Genomic DNA, 25,778 nt, shown 5'->3' with positions numbered 1-25,778 from the left:
GCTAGCTAAAGGAATGTATGCTAGCAAAGTGTTTGCTTATATGAGAAGTTTTTTTTTTTGTTTGCCAAGATGGCTGCTGTGAAAAGAACTTCAGCAATTTCTTTTCATAAGAGGTGAATATCCTGAAAGCTGGGGCAGAATTTGCCCAACACCATAGTGGAAGATTTGCAGATTATTTTGCTCTTGGTAACAAGGAGCCGCTTTGGCGAATCCGCCAGCCTGCTGCCACTACTTTTAAAAGGGCAGTGCTGCACATTGCAGTGTGACATAGTTTATTTGGCAATTTACAAGGAAGACTTTGAGAGAGTCAAGGACTGCCGGAGACTCTGTGATACCTGGGACATTGATGAAAGAACTTTGGAAAAGTTATCCAGAAAGGGCTGGTAATTACAGTATATTTTATTTTCATGATTATGACCAAGATCTTTGGAGTACATTTTCTTTTGATACATTTTTGTTTGGACCTGTTCAGTTGAACAATAAATTTGATTTCTTGATTTCATTACTTACCTGTGTGAGGCCATTCTGTTTTATTCACAGAGGATAAGTTTATTCACAACAGGGTCTTCCTCCCTCTTGGGGAAGCACGCTGGGGAGAATATTTTAAGCGTGGGCTGGTTACCGCAAGCCTTGAGGGCCGGCCACTCTACAATATTCATTGGGGAAATCCTGAAAATCTGACTGCATTCGGCCCTCAGGGAGGGACTTTGGAGACCCCTGCTGTAGGCAATCAGCCAGCGCCTCTCCTCCTCCCCAGTGTGTTGTGGCACATCTGAAATCTCAGGATGCACACTAGTGTGCCGTGGCACAGTTTGCGATACACTGTTCTAACAGTTCTTCATTTAACTGCAAACTCTGAATAGCTTTATAGTTTACTGTTTATTATTTATATTCCATCTTTATACAGGGCAGCTTACAACATTATATTCATAATTTAAAAATACATGACATTTAAATATACACGTGTTAACAAATTATATGAGGACGCACAACATATAATATGTTCATATAATGATTCAAAATGTGTGATCGTGGCACCGAGGTACCCCCCTCTTCAAACCCAGCATGCACCCAAAAAGAGGGAGAAAAAGCCTCAGACTAACGTAGCAGTATAGAACCAAAAGATACAAATTAGAGAATGACATGATGGCTGTTACCCGCGGGTAACCTGCCAAAACGGTGAACAAAAAAAGTCACCGCGAGTTCGGGGACAAGGCCATTCACCACCCCGTGGAGCAGTGAATGGTAGCATGGGGCGGTGAACAAGTAGTGAATGCGCGGTAAACGAGCGTTCGATCCGACAGCCTACTCTCTCCCACCGGCCGTCCATGCATCTCCCTCCCTCCTTTTCCCTTACCTTTTCTTCTTGAAACTGGCGATTTATATAAGGCTATGAGCTGTATTACAGCCGTAGCCTTGAAGTCGCGTTGCCTTGCCTGCTGGAAAAAGTCTCCTCTGATGCAACTTCCTGTTTCCGGTTGCATCGGAGGAGACTTTTCAAGCAGGCAACCCGACGCAATTTCAAGGCTCCAGCTGTAATACAGCTCGTAGCCTTATAGAACTTGCCAGTTTCAAGAAGAAAAGGTAAGGGAAAAGGAGGGAGGGAGGGAAATGCACGGCTGGCCGGCGGGAGGGAGCTGCTGGACCGCGTGTAGGGTGCTGGGGGTGGGAGGATGGAGAGAAGACGCTGAAGACGGGGATGGGGATGGGGTGGTGAAAGAGACAGCGGGGACGGTAACGGGGCGGTGAAGGGGATGGCAGAGACGGGGACGGGGCGGTGAAAGGAGCAGCAGGGACAGGGCGATGCAGAGGATGGTGGTCCGGGGACAGGACGGTGACGGAGACAGAATTTTTCCCCGTGTCATTCTCTAGTACAAATAAAAACTGGCTGCACTTTTCAAGGCTGTATCGTTTGTTCTCCTGATGAGCCAAACATCTGCCCTTTCAGTAAAACTGGAGCAGAGAAGGCATCCACATCACAGTTAATCAGCGGCACACACGGCTAGTTTAAGTTTGCATCTCTGATCTTAGTAGCAGAGAGGTACTAAATAAGTCGTTCCTCGCAGTTTTGAACTAGTTGATAGGTTACCTAGATGGGACATATGGCACAATCCAATCCTGTAAATACTCACAGTACTGTGGAATTTTTTCATTGTCCTGTTTTTCCCAATTATTAAAAGTATACTGTATGTATTATAATTGTTACATTTAAATAAAAAATAAAAAAAAATAGAAAAATAAAAGTGAGCCAGAGATATGAGTGGGGCTTCTTAGTCTAATAAGGGTTCATTTTGAAGCCTGTTGTTTGATATTGAAGCTTACTATTTGTTAAAGATTCTTTTCCCAGATTACCCATTTTGCAATTCATCATTAACAAACTTGTTATAGGTTAGTGCAAGCTTGCTTCAAATTCAATACACTATCAGCAACAGTTTGTACCCAATGTAAAATTTTCCATTGGGTGACTACAAATCTTAGTCTGATCTTCTAGAGACATATATGTTAACTAAGACTGCAACCAGTTTCAACTTTGTCAACATTTCAATATAACCCAACTTATCGCTGTTTGGAGACCAGCAACCAGTTCAAACTATTAAGGGTGACCTGCACAGGAACATTACTCAAGACATTCTCCAATCATCCTGAATGACTGGTTTCAAGTCAAACTTATTTCATATCAAAACAGAGCTCCTATTCATCCCCATATTCTACTGAGTAGCTTGTTAATGAGAAGAAAACTTATTGGGCAAAACTGGCTCAGTTTTAGACAGAAAAGTAGCATCCTATTTGAAAAGTCATAACCCAGGGTTGTCTCAAGTAATTCAGATTTTTTTTTTCTCAATCATTAGATACCGCCACAGTCCAGATGTAGCCTGAGTTGCCTTCCTGGGTTCAGGAAATCAACCAGGGAAGGAGAGCCCATCTGCTGCTATGACTGTATCCCCTGTCCAGAGGGAGAGGTCTCCATCCACACTGGTGAGAGATTTCATGTTATAATGTGTCATGATCTTGGGCACTTTTTATTTACTATCAGGCTTATATTCGGTCTTTTTTTGAAGATCCAACATAAGCCAGCAAATGGATTTTCACTCTTGCCTTTTCAAAAACTTCACCAGAATTGAGAAGGTCCTGATCTGGACATCTAACTTGCAATCTCAGTGGTCTATGTAAAATGGGTTTTCACATGCCCTAGCTGGATACCATTAGCAGAACTAATCACACTCCTAGTGTGTAAGATGTAAGGAATCATTGAAAAGCATAAATACATGGAGGGGCATAACAGTTAAAAAAAAAAAGTTTAAGTTAGTTTTTGGCCTAAGTTGCTAGTCGCCCAAAGTTGTCAGCAGGAAAATGACCATTCTTGAAAAGTATGTTCAAAATGGGTTTCTTTTCAAAAATCATCTACCTGTACGTCCAGGCGTTTAATCGCCCAGACTGCCACTATGTCTATCTTTATATCACATTCCAGAGCAAAAATTTGTCCAAATCCCAAATGACCAGAACAAAACTTTTTAGATGTGGGAGGGGCCAGTCCTTCATGCTGGAACCCCTGAATGCCCAATTCCTCCTACTGCCCCCCACTAACACATCCATCGGCAGGAGGGATGCCCAATCCTCCTGCTGGACTCCCCAACCCCAACCCCCACAAAGATAATCAGGAGGAGAGGTGGCCAATCCATCCTGCCAGAACCCCCCACCTCCCACAAAGATCGTTGGCAGGATAGATGCTCTCCTGCTGGACCCTCCCCCCATAAAGATCGTTGGCATGAGGGATGCCCAGTCACTCCTGCTGGACCCCCCAAAGGACATGCCCCCTGACCCCTCCAAACTCTCCCGGACCCCAAAGTACCTTGTTTTAAGTTGACCAGATGGACGGATGCTTCCTCCGGCTGGCAGGCCCACCTTCACTGAATAACGCCTACCCCTTCCCAGTGCATTGTGGGATGTATCGGGGAAGGGCCTAAGGCCCTGATTGGCCCAGGCACTTAAGGCCTTTCTCCCAGTGCATTCTGGGATGTGCTGGGATTGGACTAAGATTCCAATTGGCCAGATCCCTTAGGCCACTCCCATAGGGCCTTTTGGATCTGGTTAGGGAATTTAACTTGTTCCTTTTGTTGTCTAGACAGAGCTTGGGGGATCCTCTTGCAGGTCCTACTGACCTCAGGGGTGCCACACTTGAAAGGGTCGAGTCCCTCCCCCCACTTCCCACGCCTCCCCAGGTTTTCTGTGTTTAGAGGAGCCTCAACTGTACACATGTACACCTGTCTGGCACAGACTACAATTTAGAGTACCTTGTGGGGTTTGCTCTCTTGAGACAGCTGGTTAGCTGTGAGAAGTTAAAGAAAAAGACACAAGAAATAAACGGAGCATAATGTGATCCTGAGGCTGCCGATTTTGTATGGCATTATTGTGTGAAAAAATTGCATCAAATAAATCACTTACAAACCTAAAATTTTATAAAGAACACAATTCCTATTACAAGATGAAAATTAATTGTGCTAAAAGAAACTACTATTCTACTAAAATCCTAAAAGCAAAAAACCCTTCTATACTTTATTCTATTCTGAAGTCCATTGCCCCTATCTCTCAGAAACAAGGCATTAGCCTTAAGACTGACTACTTTTGCAAAAAGAGTTGTAACATACAAAAAAAATTTGACCTTACTTCATCTATAGATCCCCCTAGTGTTCCAGCTGACTACTATTTACCTCTCGCTAAATGTTCTACTTTCAATCTTCCTTCATTATCTGAGATTGAACGCCTCTTCCAAAGAGTCAATTTAAATGGCTTCCAATCAGAGATCATCCCCCCATTCATCTTAAAAAAATTTTTTCCCTGCTTCGGTCCCTTTATACACACTCTTATCCTAAATAGCCTAAATCTGGATCATTGCTGTTGTCTTGGAAAACTGCCGTAATCTTTCCAGTTATAAAGGACTTTAAATCTAGCCTTGAAGATGCTTCAAATTATCACCCCATTGCCAATATTCAATTTATAGCTAAATTAAAAGAAAGAATAGTATTTGACCACCTATCGGATTTTGTTGAATCTACTAATGCTTTACATCCAAATCAGACAGGGTTCAAAAAATATCGCTCTACAGAATACTAACTGATTGGTTTGACCACAAATATACTTTATCATCTAGAGCATCATAACTTTGTCATTTTCTTTTCCTTAGATCTGTCAGCAGCATTTGACACCATTGATCATGTCTTACTTCTTGATAGACTCGGTTCTTGGGCCCATCTTATTCAATATCTTCATAAATGACCTGGAAGAAGAAACAACAAGCAATATTATCAAGTTTGCAGATGACACAAAACTAGGTCGGGCAGTTGGGTCACAAAAGGACAGCGAAGAACTACAGAGAGATTTGAACCAGCTGGACAAGTGGGCGGAAAAGTGGCAGATGAAGTTCAATATAGGAAAATGCAAAGTCATGCACCTGGGCAGGAAAAACAAGGAACATGAATATAAAATGTTAGGTGTAACTTTGGGCAAGAGCGAACAAGAAAGGGACCTGGGAGTACTGATAGACAGGACCCTGAAGCCGTCGGCTCAATGCGCAGCGGTGGCAAAGAAAGCGAACAGGATGTTGGGCATGATAAAGAAGGGAATCACGAGTAGATCGGCGGACGTCATAATGCCGCTTTACAGAGCAATGGTCAGACCACATTTGGAGTACTGTATCCAACACTGGTCTCCCTACCTAAAGAAGGATATAACCCTGCTGGAGAAGGTGCAGAGGCGAGCCACGAAGCTAGTAAAAGGTATGGAGAATTTGAGCTACAAAGAACGCCTCAGAAAACTGGGATTGTTCACCCTTGAGAAGAGAAGACTGTGAGGGGATATGATAGAGACTTTTAAAATACTAAAAGGATTCGACAAAATAGAGCAAGAAACATCGTTATTCACATTGTCAAATGTGACACGGCAAGAGGTCATGGACTGAAACTGAGGGGCAACAGATCCAGGACAAATGTCAGGAAGTTCTGCTTTACACAGCGAGTGGTGGATGCCTGGAATGCTCTCCCAGAGGAGGTTGTGAGGGAGACCACCATTCAGGGATTCAAGGGCAAGTTGGATGCACACCTTCTTGCAAATCACATTGAGGGATACGGGCAAACAAGGGATTCATCAGGGAACACCTAGCTTGGCCTCCGCGTGCGCGGGTCACTGGTCTAGATGGACCTAGGGTCTGATCCGGTGAAGGCATTTCTTATGTTCTTATGTTACGTCCATAGGCATCTGTGATCAAATATTAGAATGGTTCAGATCCTTTCTTTCTAACCAATCATCTAAAGTTATCTTTAATGATATCGTTTCCAAACCCTACACTCTTAATTATGGAATTCCTCAAGGATCCATTCTGTCTCCATTATTATTCAACATTTTTTTGTCACCCCTTTTAGTTCTGTCAGTCTATTGGCTTCACTACCTTTACATATGCCAATGATATCCAACTTTTAAACCCTTTAAATCCAGAAAATAAAGAAGAGATACTCGAGATTAATAAAAAGCTTGAGAGGGTTAGACAATGACTAAATTCCAACATGCTAGCCTTAAACATACAGAAAACAAAAGCTCTACTCTTTCCATGGAAGAAAGGAATAAACTTGAGTGCCTCTTTTACTCTGGATAATATTCACTTGGATCTTGTAACTTCATTAAAAATACTTGGAGTCATCATCGACGATAAACTTTCCTACCATGATCACATAAGTAGTATTATTAAATCCTGCTTCTTTAGGCTGCGAATGATTCACTTAATTTGCAAGTTTCTGGAGCCAAAATCATTAAATATATCAATCCATTCTTTAATCATTGCAAAACTCAATTACTGTAATTCTTTATTAATAAGTATCACACCAAAAGAAAAAAAGTGCCTTCAGATAATTCAGAATACTGCCGTTAAACTCATCCACAATGGTATAAAATATGATCATGTAACACCTTTTCTGAATAAATCTCATTTGCTTAGATTTAACCATCGTATTGCGTTCAAAATTTTACTTTTAGTATTCAAAACCCTTTCTACTAATGAACCATCCCTTATAGCATTTCGCGTTCTCTCCGTTCTAATAATCAAAATCTTATAGTAGTCCCCTCTTTGAAAGTTATTGGAACACGACGACATGATATGTTTTCAGTGATGGCACCGCAGCTTTGGAACGCCATGTCTCAGCATTTAAGAGAGGAAAATGATTTTGAGTCGTTTTAAAAGTAATTTAAAAAGTTTTCTTTTAAAGATGCTTTTAATCTTTAAATTATGTTTAAACTTTAGTTTCCTTCTTTGATTGCACTTTTCCCTCCCTATTGTTTTCTCCATATATGGTTCTCCTCTGTACTTTAAAAATACTGAATGGTAGTTCTGTTCCCTCTTACCTTTTGTATTAGTCGGTCTGCAAGTCTATTTGTTTAACCCATTATTCTAAATTTTAAATTGTATGTCTAAATATATGTTTATATTTTTATCAATTTTGTACCTTGTTTAGCAAAATTAAATAAGCGATTCATCAAACTCAAAATAAACTTGAAACTTGTGTGTAGGTTTTTAGCGCGTTCAGTATGAACACTTAAAAGAAGCAGCACAAGTGTGGTTTATGTGGGCGCCAAGCGTTGGATGTGGCTGATGGGTGCACAAAATGTTCCAACTGCCTCAAGGGGGGCCTGGCTTCAAGTGTCGGCGTATCCAGCTCCCTTTTGCGTGTGCACCACTCATCAATGGGAAGCGCTGGTGATGCCAATGCCTCACCTGTTGTCCACGATGGGGTTTCTTTGGCTGCCAGCAATCTGACAGATTCAGGATTGTTAACTGCTGAGGAGGCTGGGGATTCCCATGTCGCTGTGGCTGGGGTTGCTAGCGGTGTTTCTGTAGCAGCAGGGTTGAGTTTTGCTTCGGTGCTGCATTTGAGTTCAGGTGACAGTTTAGTGACTTCGCTTCCCTCAATTTGGCGGGAAGCACGTCCATTTTGCACACAGCCTCAGGTGACTTTCCTCCTGTCTTGCACAAGGAGGGCATTCTGGTGCACCCCTATCTGGACAATTGGTTGATTCGGATGAAGTCATTGCAGGAGAGTTCCTGGGTCATGGCTCGAGTTGTGGAGTTTCTCCAGTCCCTAGACTGGGTGTTCAACCTAGCCAAGAGTCGATGGGCTCTATCTCAGCACTTGGAGTATCTCAGCATGCTTTTCGACACCAGCTTGGGGAGAGTTTTCCTTCCAGAGACCAGGGTGTGCAAATTTCAGATGCAGATTCATTCTCTGATGGGTTGCCGATGTCCACTGGCACAAGACTTTCTGCAGGTCTTGAAGCCTATGGTGGCCTCCTTGGAGGTGGTTGCCACAGTTTCATAATCTGGACTCTCCGGTCCCACTCAGGGGATTAGTTTTGCGCAGCCTACCCTGGAGCCTCCAGTCTTCCAATCTGGTTCAGGGAGTGAGTCTCGATCAGCCTCAGTGGAAAGTGCTTCTCACGAACACCAGTCTCCATGGTTGGGAAGCTCAATGTCTCAGTCACTTGGCTTAAAGCAGTTATTTAATAGTAGTAGTAGTAGCTGGACACTAGTGGAGGTGTCCGGATCATTCAATGTTCTGGAGACTAGAGCCATTCGACTAGCATTGGTAGAATTCTAGTCCTTTCCGGAGGGCAAGTCAGTTCGAGTTCTCTCAGACAATGTCACAGTGGTGGCCTATGTCAATCATCAGGGGGGCACCAAGAGTCATCTGGTGGATCTGGATACCTCTCAGCTCATGGAATGGGCAGAGGCTCATCTTCAGGATATCTCAGCTTTCCACATTGCTGGTGTGGACAATGTCCAGGTAGATTTTCTAAGTCGTCATGCGCTGGATCCTGGCAAGTGGTGTCTTGGGCTGGAAGTCTTCGAGTGCATTGTTCAGGCTTGGGATCAGTCGATCATGGACCTCAAGACCATGAGTGTCAACGCCAAAGCACTGAGGTTCTTCAGTCAGTGCAAGGATTGCCAAGCCGAGGGGTTGGATGTTCTGGTACAGGCTTGGCCATTGGATGACCTGCTGTATGTCTTTCCTCTGTGGCCTCTAGTGGGCAGAATTCTTCAGATTGCCCGGTATATGGGCTGCATGATTCTGGTGACTCCAGATTGGCCCAGGCACCCATTGTATGTGGATCAGGTTCATCTGCTAGTGGTGTATCCTCTCCTGCAGCCCTTTCATCCGATCTTCTGACTCGGTCCCATTCCAATGCTCAATTCAGGTTCCTTTTGTCTTGTGGTTTGGCTCTTGAAAGGGCTTATTTAAGGAAGAAGGGATATTCAGATAATTAACTTGTCTCTTCTTTGATATTTCTGGGTCATAGACTATAAAGTCCACTTGGTATTGTCCTAGGTTCCAAATGCCAAGCTCACTCCAGCCTATCCAACCATCCTGTTTGCAGAATATCTACCATAAAGTCTGGCTAGTAACATCCTCATATTCCAAGTTAGTGGAGTTCCGATCCAAGCCCTCCCTAGCCCAATCCTACACCAACTCAACACATATGGGACACAGACCATGTAAGTCTGTCCAGTACTGGCCTAAGCTCATTAATTTACATTATTTGTTTTCTAATTAGAGATCTTCTAAGTTTATCCCATACTTTTTTGACTTCTACCACCATTTTCCTCTCCACCACTTCCAGGCATCTACCACCCTCTCTGTGAAAAAGAATCTGCTAATTTTCTTTCTTTTAATCCCTCCAGACCAGAACAGATACCACCCTGTAATTTTGATCAGTGTTTACTCAAAGAGTACGGGGTTTTCTGTGTGTTTTTGGTTGTGTTTAATTATTGGGGGAGTTTAAAGATCAGCGGCATTTGGTTTGGCTGGTATAGCTGGCAAACTGTGGGTCGCTCTGAAAGGTTCTTGTTCTAATCAGTATCCAACAGTGTTACCTGGTCTGATTTTGGACTATTCCATTGTCTTCTCTATGTGAGTGTGAAGTTGTTCGTGCTTGTTCAGCCTTGTTGATTTCTGCTTGGCTATTCATAAAGACTGAGTGTAATAGGGACTGCACAGCCCACTTCTAGTGTAGCCAAAAGTTATTGTCTCAGTCTCCACCTGCTGGCAGAAGAGCGTAAGCCCATCCATTTCTGTGCTGGTTTGGAGGGACTAAAAGAAAGAAAATGATCAGCTAAGAACCTAATTTTTCCTTTTAGTATAGGGGGCCCCAGTGGTAGAACCTGCTCCCAGAACAAATTCAGTTGATAACTAACCTTAAGTCATTCAAATCATGGTGGTATCTGTTCTGTTTAAAGATGCCTATCCCACCTACTAATTGGTGATGGAAAATCACTAAGTAGAAATGATGGGTTATGCTATAGAGCTAGAACCTAAATCTGAGACCTGATATTACTTAGCTAAATATATAAATGCATCTTGTCTTGTTTCTAACATGATTGTGTCTCTATACATCTCACCCCACTTAAAATTAGAATGTATCTCATCTTAAATTATGCATGCAGTACTTTAAACTACCTAGAAACCTACTGATAGCATGGAACATAAATCCTTCAAATAAATAAATAAAATGGGCTCCAATGTTAATGCCTCTAATGATAGAATCCCCTAGCAGCAATAATTTTCTGGTCTTAGCTTTTTCATTTGTGCATTGGGGTGCTTTTCTTCAATATGTTTCAAGTACTTCATAGAGACATACAGTATAAGATTTATTTTGCAGTATGCTTATTTTCTGTTATATGTTTAATGTTTCTATGGACTATCATTTTGAAACATTCCTTATTATAATGAAAAGTGTTCATTTGCTGTCATATAACTGATGCTATTTTATGAGATAATAGGAGAATATTTTTCATTCTCAGATATGGACACCTGTACAAAATGCCCAGAGGACCAATGGCCTAATCAGAAGAGAGATGCCTGCATCCCAAAAGTGATAACATTCTTATCTTACGAAGAACCTTTGGGGTTAACGTTGACTTTCATCTGTCTTTTCTTATTTCTCATTAATGTTGTTATTTTGGCGATCTTCATTCATTACAAAGACACCCCAATAGTGAAAGCCAACAACCGGGAACTCAGTTACATTCTCCTCATCTCCCTCATGCTCTGCTTCCTCTGCTCATTGGTATTCATTGGCCATCCTGACAAATTGACTTGTATTCTCCGACAGACTGCCTTTGGGATCATGTTCTCCATTGCTCTTTCCTCCATATTGGCAAAGACCATCACTGTAGTCCTGGCCTTTCATGCCACCAAGCCTGGAAGCAAGCTCCAGAAATGGATGGGTTCCAGGATATCAGTTTCTATAATCCTTTCCTGTTCCCTTATTCAAACTGCTGTGTGTCTTGCCTGGTTGTTCATTGCTCCTCCATTCCCATATCTTAATATGAGATCAGAATTTGGAACAATATTGAGTGAATGTAATGAAGGCTCAATCGTTGCATTTTACTGTGTACTGGGTTACCTGGGAATTTTGGCTGGCATCAGCTTCATTGTAGCTTTCCTAGCAAGGAATCTACCTGACAGGTTCAATGAGGCCAAATACATCACTTTTAGCATGCTGGTGTTATACAATGTCTGGATCTCTTTTATACCAACATATCTAAGCACCAAGGGCAAATACATGGTAGCGGTGGAAATATTTGCTATCCTGGCCTCCAGTGCTGGACTTTTGGGCTGTATCTTTTTCCCTAAATGCTATATTATTCTGCTAAGACCTGAACGGAACTGCAGAAAATATCTATGAAAAAATGAAATTATTAATATTTGTGCAAAGAATGGATTAATTTAATATTGTTATCAGGCATCAGTTATTGGACATGTCATAGGTAAATGCCCTTTTTATACCTAGAAACTTTATCACTGGTTGAGGTCTCCCTAAATTTCATTATAATGGGCTACCATTATAACTAAGGGTCCCCTTTATAGTGTATTTTATAGAATCAGGGCATAATATCTCATTATACTTGGCTGCTGTTGTCCATGATGGTTACCTGGATATAGAAGGAGAATGTGGTGATATCAATCAGCTTAGCGGGGTTTAAAAAGATTTAGATAAATTCTTTAAAGGGAAGTCAATAAGAACATAAGAATTGCCGCTGCTGGGTCAGACCAGTGGTCCATCGTGCCCAGCAGTCCGCTCCCGTGGCGGCCTTTAGGTCAAAGACCAGTGCCCTAACTGAGACTAACATTACCTGTGTATGTTCTGGTTCAGCAGGAATTTGTCTAACTTTGTCTTGAATACCTGGAGCGTTCCAGTTTTCCACCACTCTTTGGGTGATGAAGAACTTCCTTATGTTTGTACGGAATCTTTCCCCTTTTAATTTTAGAGAGTGCCCTCTTGTTTTCTCTACCTTGGAGAGGGTGAACAACCTGTCTTTATCTACTAAGTCTATTCCCTTCAATATTTTAAATGTTTCTATCATGTCCCCTCTCAGTCTCCTCTCTTCAAGAGAGAATAGGCCCAGTTTCTCTAATCTCTCACTTTATGACAACTCCTCCAGCCCCTTAACCATTTTAGTCGCCCTTCTCTGGACGCTTTCAAGTATTACTATGTCCTTCTTCATGTACGGAGACCAGTGCTGGACGCAGTACTCCAGGTGAGAGCGTACCATGGCCCGGTACAGCGGCATGATATCCTTCTACGATCTGTTCGTGATTCCCGTCTTAATCATTCCTAGCATTCTGTTTGCACATTATTGAGATGACTTGGGGAAATTCATTGTTTATTCTTAGGAAAAGTAGCATAAAATCTGTTTTATTACTTGGTATCTAGCTAGTACTTGGGACCTGGGTTGGCCACTGTGGTAAAAAGGATACTGGTCTTGATGAATCCTTAGTATAGCAATTTTTATTTGTTATGTACTATTTGGTTTTCTGCCAGTTACTTGTGACCTGAATTGACAACTGTTAGAAATAGGATACTGGGATAGATGGACCACTAGTCTGACCCTGTATGGTTATTCTTATGTTTTTATGATTGTGCTGTGGTAAACACACCAAAGCCCATAGTTATTGAATGGACTTCAGTGCATTTACTATGGCAGCATATCTGCCACAGCTTTATAAAAGGGGCCCTGGGGAGAAGCAAGATGGCCGCGATGCAGCGAGGATGCTCACTATCTGTTCTCCTGCTAGAAGTATTTCCTCCCAATAGTATTTCCTCCCATAATTCATTATGCCTAAAAGAAGGGGAAGAGCGGCTGCTACAGCCCGGCAGACTGAACCTACCCTGGGAAGGCAGGAGACGATTCAGAGCTTCTTTACTTCTTCACCCTGGGGCGAACCAGCAATGCCGAGGCAAAGGGAAGTCTCAGCTATTGGAAGTGATATTTCATTCAGTCCCGCAGGATCTGAGCCTCCCCAACAGCCGCGAGAGAAGGAAACTACAGCGGCTCTGAAGGGACAGGAAGGATCCTCCCGGATAGAGCTGGAGGTCTTACCGGTATCCCAAGTCTCCCAGGCAGAGATTCTACCGTTGGAGAAGGCAAAGTTGACGTCAGAGGTCGGAGGACAAGTTCTATCGGTCTCCCCCCACTGGCCAGTTCACTTTGGAATCCATTTGGACTGCTTTGGACTCCTTTATACAAACTATGTGCAGGAACTCTTCCTTTGGTAAATGCACAAACTGTGAGAATTGGTTCTATGCAGGAGGAAATAAAGTCACAGGGGGAAAAGGTAGATTCCTTGGACCAACGGGTCCAAGGCATTCAATCAATACAGACTACTTTAATGAAGGATAAATTGCTACTAGTAAGGAAAATAGAGAACTTAGAAAACTACACAAATGCTGAACTTGAGAATATTTAATTTTCCTAAGACATTAGCAATGACGCCTAAAGATTTATTTTATAAATTCTTGAAAGATTCATTCAAATACCCTGAGATTGGTTTTCCTCCTCTACATAAAGCTTATTACCTTCCAGTTTTAAAGAAGGCTTCTAAAACTGAGGCTTCAACTAATTGTCACAAAAATCCTGGAAACCTCAGAGGATGAAGTCACATCATACTCTACACTCTTGGTAACATTTGTTTTTCAGCAAAATAAAGAGGCACTTCTTAGGCTGTTTTTCAGGCTTGAAGAGGTGACCTTTATGGACTCTAAGATTTCCATATTTCCGGATGTATCTAAATTATCTCATTCCCGAAAGAAAGAGTTCCTGGAAATGAGACAATTTGTACTATCTCTGGGGGCTAAGTTTCAACTTAGATATCCCTGTAAATGTTTGATCTTTTTTGATCAACATTCATATATCTTTTTTGATCCCCCGCAGTTACGATTTTTTCTTGAGGCTAAAGGAGTAACTCTTTCCAGGGCTTCCACAGTGGAATAAGGTCCAATTTTCATTTATTGGAAGAAGTAACACTGCATTAATTATGGTTTCTTAAATTTCTGTATAAATAAGACCCTACCAATGTGAATTGCTTCTCCTATAATGTGGACTTTAGTTGAGAGATGATTAATATTAATAATGGTACTTGGTTAGATTTTTTCTTTTTATTTAATATGTTAAATCTCTCTTTCTTATATGCCTACTGTATGAATGTATATTTATAAAATTATAAAAAAAATAAAATAAAAGGGGCCCTAAATTAGATATTAAACACAATTTCAATATAAAATATAATTAAATATAATGGTCATTAATAAAGTTGTTGGTGATACTTTTTATTTGAATAAATTTATATATGTACACATGGACAGCATTATTATTTAAATTTACACACACAAAAAGGTACATACGTTTATTAACATATGTAAGAACAAAAGTGCTGCAATCTTCAGACAGACTGAGCATCCCTCAAACCCAGTATCATGTTTCCATCAGTGGCCAATCTGGGTCACAAATACATGGGAAGATCCCAAAAGAGAAAATAGATTTTATGCTGCTTTTTCTAGAAAAAAACAACAACCCAACAGTCCATCTTAATAATTTTAGGAAATGATCCAAATCTTTTTTAAACCGTGCTAAGCTAACTGCTTAACTACCTCTGGCAATGAATTCTGGAGTTTAATTACACTTTGACTGAAGAAATATTGTGTTTGATTTATTTCAAATTTACTACTTAGTAGCTTCATTGTGTGCTCCCTGATCCTTGTATTTCTGGAAAGAGTAAACAAGCTTCTACCTGTTCTACTCTTCTTTTGTTGTAGCATGAAGGGGTTATTGTACTTTTATTGCACCATGTTGTCACTGAGTCTGATATCCCTTGTCAGTAGGAAAATCAGGGAGGACAGAAACCACTAAGGAATTAGTAGGGTGACCTCCGCTAACTCCTTCAGTAACAGGTAGTCATTCCCTTTCTGAAATATGAAATTCATGTATATTTCTTGACCTACCCTAATCCCTCCCAAAATATACCTAGACCGTTCTTCATTGCCTGGATCAAATTTCACAATTCAGTACAACTAATACAATTTGGATTAAGTTAAGTGAAATATCAACATTGAATTATCTTTAAACTTAAAAAGATTGAATTGAATTGATTTTGAATAGATGAAATGTATAAGGGTTTTTTTCTGACTAATGATTCAAGTTTAAGTTTCAAGTTTATTAGGATTTTATATACCGCCTATCAAGGTTATCTAAGCGGTTTTACAATCAGATACTCAAGCATTTTCCCTCTCTGTCCCGGTGGGCTCACAATCTAGCTAACGTACCTGGGGCTATGGAGGACTGAGTGACTTGCCCAGGGTCACAAGGAGCAGCGCGGGGTTTGAACCCACAACCCCAGGGTGCTGAGGCTGTAGCTCCAACCACTGCGCCACACACTCCTCTGATGATAGGTCTGAAATATAAAAAACAAGGCAGGAAATTTCCAAATCTTGTTTGTTGAGCCCTAGAAGTCTTTTCCCTTTTATATTAAATATATATAAACATGTATTTTTTTTCACACATACACTTCTCTTTTTGAAACCATATGGTAACCCTAGTCCTTGTTAAGCCGCAAACAGGTCTCTGTAGTAGTCTGGTGAGCAGTGTTGTAGACTTCAGAGAAGGAGGTCCAGGCCCAGGTACCACCCTAACTATTACACTTGTGGTAGAAAGTGTGAACCCACCAAAATCCACAAAAATACCACAGTAGTATGCAAAATAAATCAACCTTGTCTTCACAAGGCTTATTTTTGTCCACTTGGTATGTCTTACTCATGTGTCAAATTTCAGCTTGATTCAACAATATTTAGAGGTCACCCAGCATGCACTGTTTGCTTGTGTGTTGTGTATGTAGGTGATTGCACATAATTTTGTATGGTGTTGTCTAGTTTGTGAACTGTACCTTAAATCTGGCTCCTTGGGAAGTCACTCTGTCAGTTGTCAACTGCTAGACTGGATTGCGGCCCTCGAGGAGGGACTTTGAAAACCCCTGAATTAGCCTTTCATCCAGTGGCTGCAGAAAGCAAAGCCCAGTAGCTGATCTGTATTAATTAGGGCTGCCATATTTTCCAATCAGAAAATCTGGTCCCCTAGACCTGCCCCCAGTCCCTCCCCCATCTCTCCATTCCTGCCCTGTAATGCCCTAATCCCACCCCCGCTGTCTGCTCTTGTCAGGCAGGGAGGAAGTCCACACATGCCTGACGCAATTTGAGGAGGATTTTCAAAAGGAGGACATGTCCAGTGAAATTTGGACGTCTAGTAACCCTAGTATTAATGGATCATAACACTGTATTTTATAGCATAAGTGGGTATTGTAGGGAAGCCTTAACTTACATTCCTGTTGCTTTTCAGAAATGTTTTCCCCTTTGTCGAAAGGTTTCCCTTTGTCCTTTGCAAACAGAGGTTTTCCTAATACTCAGATCAGCAGACAACAAAACAGAGATGTCAAAATTACCCAGTTCCAGGATGAAGATTTTGGGGACATTCCTGGATTTCTGCCCAGCTCATCATCCTGGTATATTACAGGACTATATAAATAAAGAATTGGCTAAACGGTCCTCGTCCCTTGAAGGGAATGTAAGGGCTAGAAACTAATCACTTAAATTCAAAACTCGGCAGTTCGGCTGATCTTTAGGCTGAAGAAATGGGAACACATAAGTCCCTACTATCAAAAACTCCTTGGCTGTCCCTAGAGGCGTGAATCCTGTTTAAGTTCTCCTGTCTGTGTTACAAATCAATATTTGGCCTAGCCCCCACTCACCTGGTTACCCACTTCAATCTGGCAAGTTATCTTAGGCCCACACGAAGAATACATCTGTTCTCCTATCCGACTATAAAAGCCTGCCACTACAAAAGATTCTTGGACAGAACTCTTGCCTTCCAGGCAGGCAAATGGAATGATTGGCTTAGTAACGTTTTTGCGCTCTCATCATCCTACTTCAATTTTAGAAAACTGGTAAAAACGAGCTTGTTCAATTGATTTGTTAACTAAGAATCTACTCAGCTCTGCTTACTCAACCAGTAACCCTAATGAACTATATATAGCTTTCATATTCCTTCATTATGTAAGATTGTATTGCTGTCTTTGATTGTAACCTCTTCGCTGACTTTGACTGTAACCTCTTCGCTGATTGTCCAGCGCTTCTTGCTGTAAACCGCCTCGAACTTCTATGGCTTTGGTGGTATATAAGAATAAAATTATTATTATTATTAAATGATGGACATCAGTATGAGCCTTTCAGAGATAAACGAGAGGATATAGGCTCAGGCAGTACCTCATAGGTGACTGGCACCAGATTTAAGTCTAAATGAGAGGTGCCCCATACATCACTCTAATCAGTGTGAATATAAGATAAATGCCTTATTAACATTACCATCAAGGGAAAAGACACAATGAAAATTAATAAAAAAGAATATAGAAAAATATGAAAAATATAGAAAAAAATCTTGACTATCATCAATAAACTCCCAAAGACATCACAGTGTATAAGGTCCTTAAAGTGAAAGTGATTTGAAAAAAATCATGCTGGCGTGCTCTAAAGTTCCATACTATAAAAGACTGCAAATCTTGAATATTAAAAAAAGTTGTTAATCAAAATTTATAACAATCTCTTAGTAAACTGAAAACATAACTCAATCCATAAAGAAAAATTCATGTAAAAATAAGAAAAAGAATGTGTAGAAAAGTTCTTAAATGCTGAAAAAGTTAACAATCAATAAAAATATAGTTCATAGATTTAAAAGTTCATAGCGCTACTTTTTCATAGCACCACTTATATTGTAAAAAAATCCATCAATAGCTGTTTGAGACAAAGAAGTACTTAGCTGTATCTTGTTATTGAACATGTGCCTTGGAGAATCAATATCGCCACTGAACAGAGCTCTGTTTCGCCACCTTCGTCAGAAGCGGGGATATACATAAAGCAGACTTTCAAAATTAGGGCGGCAGAAGTTACATTTATTCTGTCAGCGCCATATCCCGGAGCGTGAGGGAATCCAGAAAATGCTATTGTTTTGGGCTTTATCTACTATAATAAAATGCTAAGCGCATATGCGCACTCCTACCTGTGTGTTCTGTGATCCGTATATCCGTGGCAGGCAGGAGGGCGCATGAGCTTGGGAGAAAAAATGGCACCACACTCGTGGACCCCAAGGATGTTCTCACCAAAGTAATTTTTAAGTTCAGCGGTAAGTTAGAAGTTATTTTTAAGTTCAAAGCCGCCGCCGCCGCACCTGCCGCACCTGCGTCGGAGAAGGCTTCCGACGCAGGCGGGGATAAATAAAGGAACCGTGGCGGCAGCTTTAAACTTAAAAATATCTCTGTCACAGAACTAAACAGTCAGCAACAGAACGTCGGACATTTCTTGCGATCCCGGCCCCTCCTCACACCCACTAGCCTGCAAAACAGCTTCCCACGCACCCGAGCACCCTCTAAGCACGGACCTCCCTGCTCTTCAGCTCCTCCAGGCAGCGGCAGACCTATCCACAGCCAGGGAGCACTGTAAGGCCTTCTGCTGCTCTTCTGTCTGCCCTCCTCTTCTAAACAGCCAGATGCAGTACAGGAGGAGCAGGAAAGGGGTGCTGCTGCACAGGGGGGAGGTAACAGGCAGGGAGGCCTACTGCTGGACAGGGGGAGCAGGGAAGAGGTGCTGTTAGACAGGGGGGGAGGTAACAGGAAGGGAGGCCTACTGCTGGACAGGGGGAGCAGGGAAGAGGTACTGTTAGATAGGGGGGGAGGTAACAGGAAGGGAGGCCTACTGCTGGACAGGGGGAGCAGGGAAGAGGTGCTGTTAGACAGGGGGGGAGGTAACAGGAAGGGAGGCCTACTGCTGGACAGGGGGAGCAGGGAAGAGGTACTGTTAGATAGGGGGGGAGGTAACAGGAAGGGAGGCCTACTGCTGGACAGGGGGAGCAGGGAAGAGGTGCTGTTAGACAGGGGGGAGGTAACAGGAAGGGAGGCCTACTGCTGGACAGGGGGAGCAGGGAAGAGGTACTGTTAGATAGGGGGGGAAGGTAACAGGAAGGGAGGCCTACTGCTGGACAGGGGCAAGGGGGAGCTAAAAGGAAGGGAGAAGGGCTTCTGCTGGACAGGGGGAGCAGGCAAGGGGAGGTGGTGGACAGCCGAGGAAAGAGAGAGACAGAAAGAAAGAAAGCAGCCAAGGAGAGAAAAAGAAAAAAAGAAATACAGAGACACACATCTATTCTAGCACCCGTTAATCTAACGGGCTTAAAGACTAGTTGACTATATTAGTCCTTAGGGTTTTGTTTTTTTGAGCTGATATTACAGGACTTGCAACACTTGTTTCAGTGGGCAGGATCAGGCAATACAAAGCCCACACTGCTTTGGGATATAAGTTCAAAACCAGGATTGGCCAAAAAGTCTCCAGCCCGGATTTGGGTAACTTGGCAATCTCTATGAAGAAAAGATCAGAGTACTGCTTAGAACAGGTGTAGGGAACTCCGGTCCTTGAGAGCCGTATTCCAGTCGGGTTTTCAGGATTTCCCCAATGAATATGCATTGAAAGCAGTGCATGCAAATAGATCTCATGCATATTCATTGGGGAAATCCTGAAAACCCGACAGGAATATAGCTCTCGAGAACTGGAGTTCTCTACCCCTGGCTTAGAACGTTTTTCCATTCTTGTTGCTATTACCATGTATACCATAACATTCAATATAAGTTAAAAATAAAATACAATTCTTCAATTACACATCAGACTATTTAATTCCTATACTGGGGAACTCCCTTTATTGCTGAGGGAGCAAGAGAAAATTTGTCAGGAAGTTAGCCTATACTGTAAAGACACATACCCCCCTCTTTTACAAAGGTGCACTATAGTTTTTAGTGCACGCTGAATGCTAACACTTGCATGGTATCCTATGGATGCACTAGCATGTGCATTGTATTAGCACACGCTAAACATGTGCTTAAATGCTTAGCGTGCCTTTGTAAAAGGACCCCATAGAGGGGCGTTTTTGAAATGAAGTCTAGGTCTGTTTTTGCAAACTAACAAAAATATATAGTGAGACTCAACGTGTGCTCAATAAATACCCTAAGGAACCACAAACTGCAACCACATGGAATGCATGCAATGATATTTTCCTAATACAGAGGTAAAGACCTCAAACCACCCTGGTGTCACGTGGTTGGATAAGACACCTGAGATTGGGTTTCAGGGTATCATCCATGGTCATAAACACCTCAGTTCCTTTGCTTATATAACATAGTAACATAGTAAATGACGGCAGAAAAAGACCTGAATGGTCCATCCAGTCTGCCCCTAAGTTACACTCATTAAAAACTATATGATTAAATTAACTTTTTAATTATTTGAGTTTCTTTCTGTATTTCTTGTACAAGAGTTTATTTTATCTTGTTGAAATTGTTAAATCTCAATTAAAAAAAAGAGAAAAAAAAATTAACTTGTCTCTTTTTTGATATTTCTGGGCCGTAGACTGCAAAGACTGGTATTGTCCTAGGTTCCAAATGCTGAAGTTGCCGTTCAAGCTCACTCCAGCCTATCCAACCATCCTGTTTTTTGCAGGATATCTTCCATAAAGTCTGGCCAGTAACATCCTCATGTTCCAAATTAGTGGAGTTCCCATTGATGCCCTCCCCAGCCCATACACTGAACCACCATATATGGGACACAGACAAACACATTTTTGGACTTTTCATAGACACCATGTTATAAAATTATTCCCTATGTGGTCTGTGGATTCATATGTTTAGTTCTTATCATCATGTTGAAACATTATAAATGGGTTATTTCATGTTGTTGTAGGCTCCGTTTGTCACTGAAACATTTAACACATTCAGAACATTTAAATGGCTTCTCTCCAGTGTGTGTCATTTCATGCCGTCGAAGTGAGGATTTCTCAATAAAACATTTGTCACATTCAGAACATTTAAATGGTTTTTCCCCAGTGTGCGTCATTTTGTGCCGCTCCAATTTCCCCTTTTCACTAAAACATTTATCACACTCAGAACATTTGTGTGGTTTCTCTCCTGTGTGTATCTTTTCATGGCGTCGCAGCGTACTCTTCTCAGTGTAACGTTTGCCACATTCAGAACATTTAAATGGTTTCCATCGAATGTGGCTTATTTCATAGGGTTTTGCGGGACTTTTGCTACATTCATAACATTTCATCGATTCTTCTCTTGCTATGAACATGTGGGTCATTTCATGCCGTCGCAAGGTGGCTTTCCGACTAAAACGTTTATCACATTTTGGGCATTCAAATGGTTTCATTACAAAGTGGGTCATTTCATTCTCACTGAAATAATTATCGCAATCGGAACAATGAAATGGTTTCTGTCCTTGCTGAGGAATCTGATGCTGCGATTTATATGTAAAACATTTCTCACATTCCATATCATTAAAAGGCTGATCTTCTCTTTGGATTGTTTTGGATTTCATCAAGTCTGATTTCTCAGTAAACCCTTCCTCACATACCTCACACTGACTCGTTCTTCCTCCTGAGTGAACTTTTATATGCCTCTCCAGTTCAGGTGTGCATGCAAAGCAGTTTTTACACTGAGTGCACTGTAGTCGTTTCTTTTGTGTATCAAATTCTATTTGTGCTGTATGTTCAGTTTTCTTAGCGGCTCCATTCTCTATTTCACTTCCTGTAATTATTTTCTCCGTTTTAAGATGTTCTTGGACATACAAGTGACTTGATCTCTCCGTAAACGTTTTCCTACTTTCACTCTCTTGGCGCTCAACAGAATGTGGGCTTTTGGTGAAGCATTCATTAGAATCAGAATAATGAATCGAACTCTTGTTTTCACCGAATCCCTGAATTTGTACAAGATTTGGGCAGCAGGTGGCAGTACACATTTTTTCAGTCTGTGTGTCTAATGCTTCTTTTTGAGATCTGTCTTCCACCGTGTTTGGTCTTACGTCACTGATTTTTTCTTGACAGACGGAAGGATCTGGGCTGTTTCTGAAGGGGTCTCTCTGTTTATATTCCTCTCTTGGCTGCCCAGTGCTCATTGTCATTCTAGCACTATTATTCCAAATTTCATTACCTGTTGGATAAAATGAGAGCATTTTAGATTCAAAACTGTTTTATTGGGTAAGCAAGGTAAAGATACAATACAAACAAGGGACAAAAGGAACCCACAACATACAGCTTGCCCTTTTTTGAAAACAAGTACAAATATATACCCCATCCTACAAGCCCTCCACTTCTAGTAAAATATAACAAACCACAACAAATGTATAGAGTTCCCCCCTAAACCCAGCATAAACAGTACCGTATTTCCCCAGGTATAGGCCGTGACCTATACATGGGTTTTACACCAACAAATTAGCCTTAAATATTTAAAAAAAACGCAAAATCTATGATATTCTCTTGGAAAAAGGACATTTCATTGGACACTACCTTTGTCCTAGACAACATTCCCTTAGATTCCGTTTCATCGTTAAAAATCTTAGGTATTATCGTGGACGACAAGCTTTCATTTCATGAAAACATAGGGAATACAGTTAAATCATGCTTTTGTAAATTACGTATGATACGTTCTATATCCAAGTTCCTTACACCTAAGTCCATCAACATATTGATTCACTCGTTGATCATTTCCAAAATCAATTACTGCAATTCCCTTTTTTTTAACATACCACAAAAAGAAAAAAGGAGGTTACAAATTATCCAAAATACCGCAATTAAACTAATTTACAATGCAAAAAAATTTGACCACGTCACCCCTCTGCTGATAGACTCTCATTGGCTTCCTATTATCCATCGAATTTCGTTCAAAATATTACTGCTAGTTTTCAAATCTATGACCTATAATGAACCCCAGTTCATTACTAGAATGCTCATTCCATACAACGTTTCACGGACCCTCCGATCAGCTTCACACAATCTATTAACAGTTCCATCCCTGAAAATAATTGGAATTAGAAGACAAGACATGTTTTCAATTATTGCCCTTTTTTTGTGGAACTCTATGCCTCAGTACATAAGAGACATAAAGGACCTCTTTTCTTTTAAAAGAGCTTTAAAAACTTATCTTTCCAAGGATGCTTTTAATATATGACCCCCAGACTTATAATTTTTTGTCCCTAGGCTTGACATCCTACAATTTTTTTTTTTCCCTTCCTTGAGATATTTTCCCTTTAATGTATTTTTTATCTACAACATATTGTAACTTTCCCTCTCAATCCTCACGATTCATGTATGTTAACCCAGTATGTTTTTATTTAAAGTCATTGTATTTGTCTTTCTATTTTATTTGAATTGTACATCACTTAGATATTCAATAAGCGATTTATCAAGCACTAATAAAACTTGAAACTTGAAGCTGTGGGTGCGGCTTCCTCATATGGGGCGAGTCCCCCGTACCTGGAGCTCCCTTCTGGACAGCTTCCAGCTGCTTCCTGCAATGTCGCGGCCGCAGTGCAGGGTAGGAGCGATGTTTTCAGCATCCAGCCGGCCCCGCGCTGCTTCCTCAATGCCTGTGTTAGTTCTCGTGGGACTTACGAGTTCCGCGAGAACTGACGCAGGCATTGAAGAAGTAGTGTGGGGTTGGCTGGATGCTGCAAACATCGCTCCTGTCCTGCACCACGGCCGCGACATTGCAAGAGGCAGAAGGCCAGCGAGGGAACTACAGAGGTATTTACCGGGGGGAGGGGAGGTTGCTCTCCTGCTGCAGCGAAGCCAGTTGGTTTGTGAACTCCTACAGCCAGAATGGGGAAATGATTATGCTCGACTTCCCCGAAGGCGAAGAAGAGGAGGACTGCAGCGCTTCTGAGCTATTAAAGGCCCCGTCTGTGTAGCTTTCGCTGGCGCTGGCCACCAGCCACCATGGAGAGCATAGAGCTGAGCAGACTCCAGATGGATAGCGAGGAGCAGGCGCCGTGTAATGTGTGTGCACATCTGGGGAGGAGACGAGACTGTATGTATAGGGATATATAGGCCGCCTTAATGGTTTTAAAACTCTTAGATAAGCCGCGGCTAGTAACATGGGGAGGCTTATCTAAGAGTTTCAAAACCTAAATTGGCATTTCCTGCGGCCTATACATGGGGAAATACGGTAATCGTAATGAAGAAAATCCCCATCCCCACCAAAATGGAATCATGTAACATTGGATGCATAGTTATTGCAAAACATCCTTCATTGTAAACCACTTGAAAAAAAATAAATACAAAAACTCAAAACAAAATAATGTTTCCAGATATGATTCATAAATATAACCTGTTAAGTAAAATGAGAGCATTTTTAATTTTACAGCTAAAAAAAGGACATATAGAAGTTAATTATCCCCATAGGTTTATTTTTTTTAAAAGTTGCTTAGCTAAGTTTTCATTTGAAGCTGCTTGTAGATTGGTGAGAATTGCCACTTGAACAGAGGAAAACTGAACTCACCCTGCTGGTTCTGTGATCTTAAACTCATTGTCAGTCCCTGTAGCGATTCCCTGCACTTGGATTACGGCCTAACCAAAACTTGTGTAGCCCTGGGTGAATATTATGCATTGGAAGTATGATATAGTGCACATATTCCCCATGAGTGCAAGTAAATGGTGGTGTAAAAACTTTGCATTTTTAAATTATCACTGCTATGTTTTGCTGTATTCTATAAAAAGTAATGTAATGTAATGTAATTTATTTCTTATATACCGCTACATCCGTTAGGTTCTAAGCGGTTTGAAGAAAATATACATTAAGATTATAAATGAGAAGTAAGAAGGTACTTAAAAAATTCCCTTAATGTCCCGAAGGCTCACAATCTAACTAAAGTACCTGGAAATTAATAAAGAAGAGACAATAAAGATGGTTGAAAAAAGAAAAATTCTATGTGAACTTATAGGATGGAAATTAAACTGACAGTGAAGAACTGTATGAAAAATACATATGGAATGCAGTTAGAGTGTGAACTTCTGACATGTGTGTGTCCTAAACTGCCTGTACCTGGGTTTCCAGGGGAATGGAAGAGGAGCTTGACTTCCCCTTTATATGCCTCCAATATGATCTTCAGCCCAAGCCCTGCTATGCTCCCTATATTACCCAAGTCCCCTCTCCCTAAACTATGCATGCCCTGTGTCCCTCCTGGTTCCCCTCTGTGTGTGTTCTTCTGATCTGTATGTCTGTGCTAAGCTGCCTGCCTATACCTGGGCTTCCAGGGAAACAGGAGTAGCTTGACTTCCCCTCTATATGCCTCCAATATGATCTTCATCCCATGTCCTGCTATGCTCCCTATAGTACCCAAGTCCCTTCTCCCTAAACCATATATGCCCTTTGTCCCTTCTGGTTCCCCTCTGTGTGTGTTCTTCTGACCTGTGTGTGTGTGTGTGTGTGTGCCATGCTGCCTGCCTATACCTGGGCTTCCAGGGGAACAGAAGAGTATCTTGACTTCCCCTCTATATGCCTCCAACATGATCTTTAGCCCATGCCCTGCTATGTTCTCAATAT

The 25,778-nt window shown here is 41.5% G+C and overlaps 2 protein-coding genes across 4 annotated transcripts in view; one reads left to right on the top strand and one right to left on the bottom strand.

The window, feature by feature from the left end:
* Positions 1–11,727, top strand: part of LOC117346282 (vomeronasal type-2 receptor 26-like) — a 28,510-nt gene extending 16,783 nt beyond the window's left edge. The window contains exons 4-5 of the mRNA XM_033915683.1: positions 2,850–2,976; positions 10,841–11,727. Of these exons, the coding sequence (XP_033771574.1) occupies positions 2,850–2,976; positions 10,841–11,727 (1,014 nt within the window). The remainder of the gene's footprint in view (positions 1–2,849; positions 2,977–10,840) is intronic.
* Positions 11,728–20,889: 9,162 nt separating this feature from the next.
* LOC117346067 (oocyte zinc finger protein XlCOF6-like) overlaps positions 20,890–25,778 on the bottom strand; it is a 30,333-nt gene continuing 25,444 nt past the window's right edge. For all 3 annotated transcript variants that reach the window (XM_033915362.1, XM_033915364.1, XM_033915363.1), the window contains exon 8: positions 20,890–22,388. In XM_033915362.1, coding sequence (XP_033771253.1) covers positions 21,112–22,388 — 1,277 coding nt within the window. In that variant the 3' untranslated portion in view covers positions 20,890–21,111. The remainder of the gene's footprint in view (positions 22,389–25,778) is intronic.

The sequence above is a fragment of the Geotrypetes seraphini genome, chromosome 12 (assembly GCF_902459505.1).
Source record: "Geotrypetes seraphini chromosome 12, aGeoSer1.1, whole genome shotgun sequence".
NCBI classification, from domain to species: Eukaryota; Metazoa; Chordata; class Amphibia; order Gymnophiona; family Dermophiidae; genus Geotrypetes; species Geotrypetes seraphini.
This window is presented reverse-complemented; position numbering and strand designations above follow the sequence as displayed.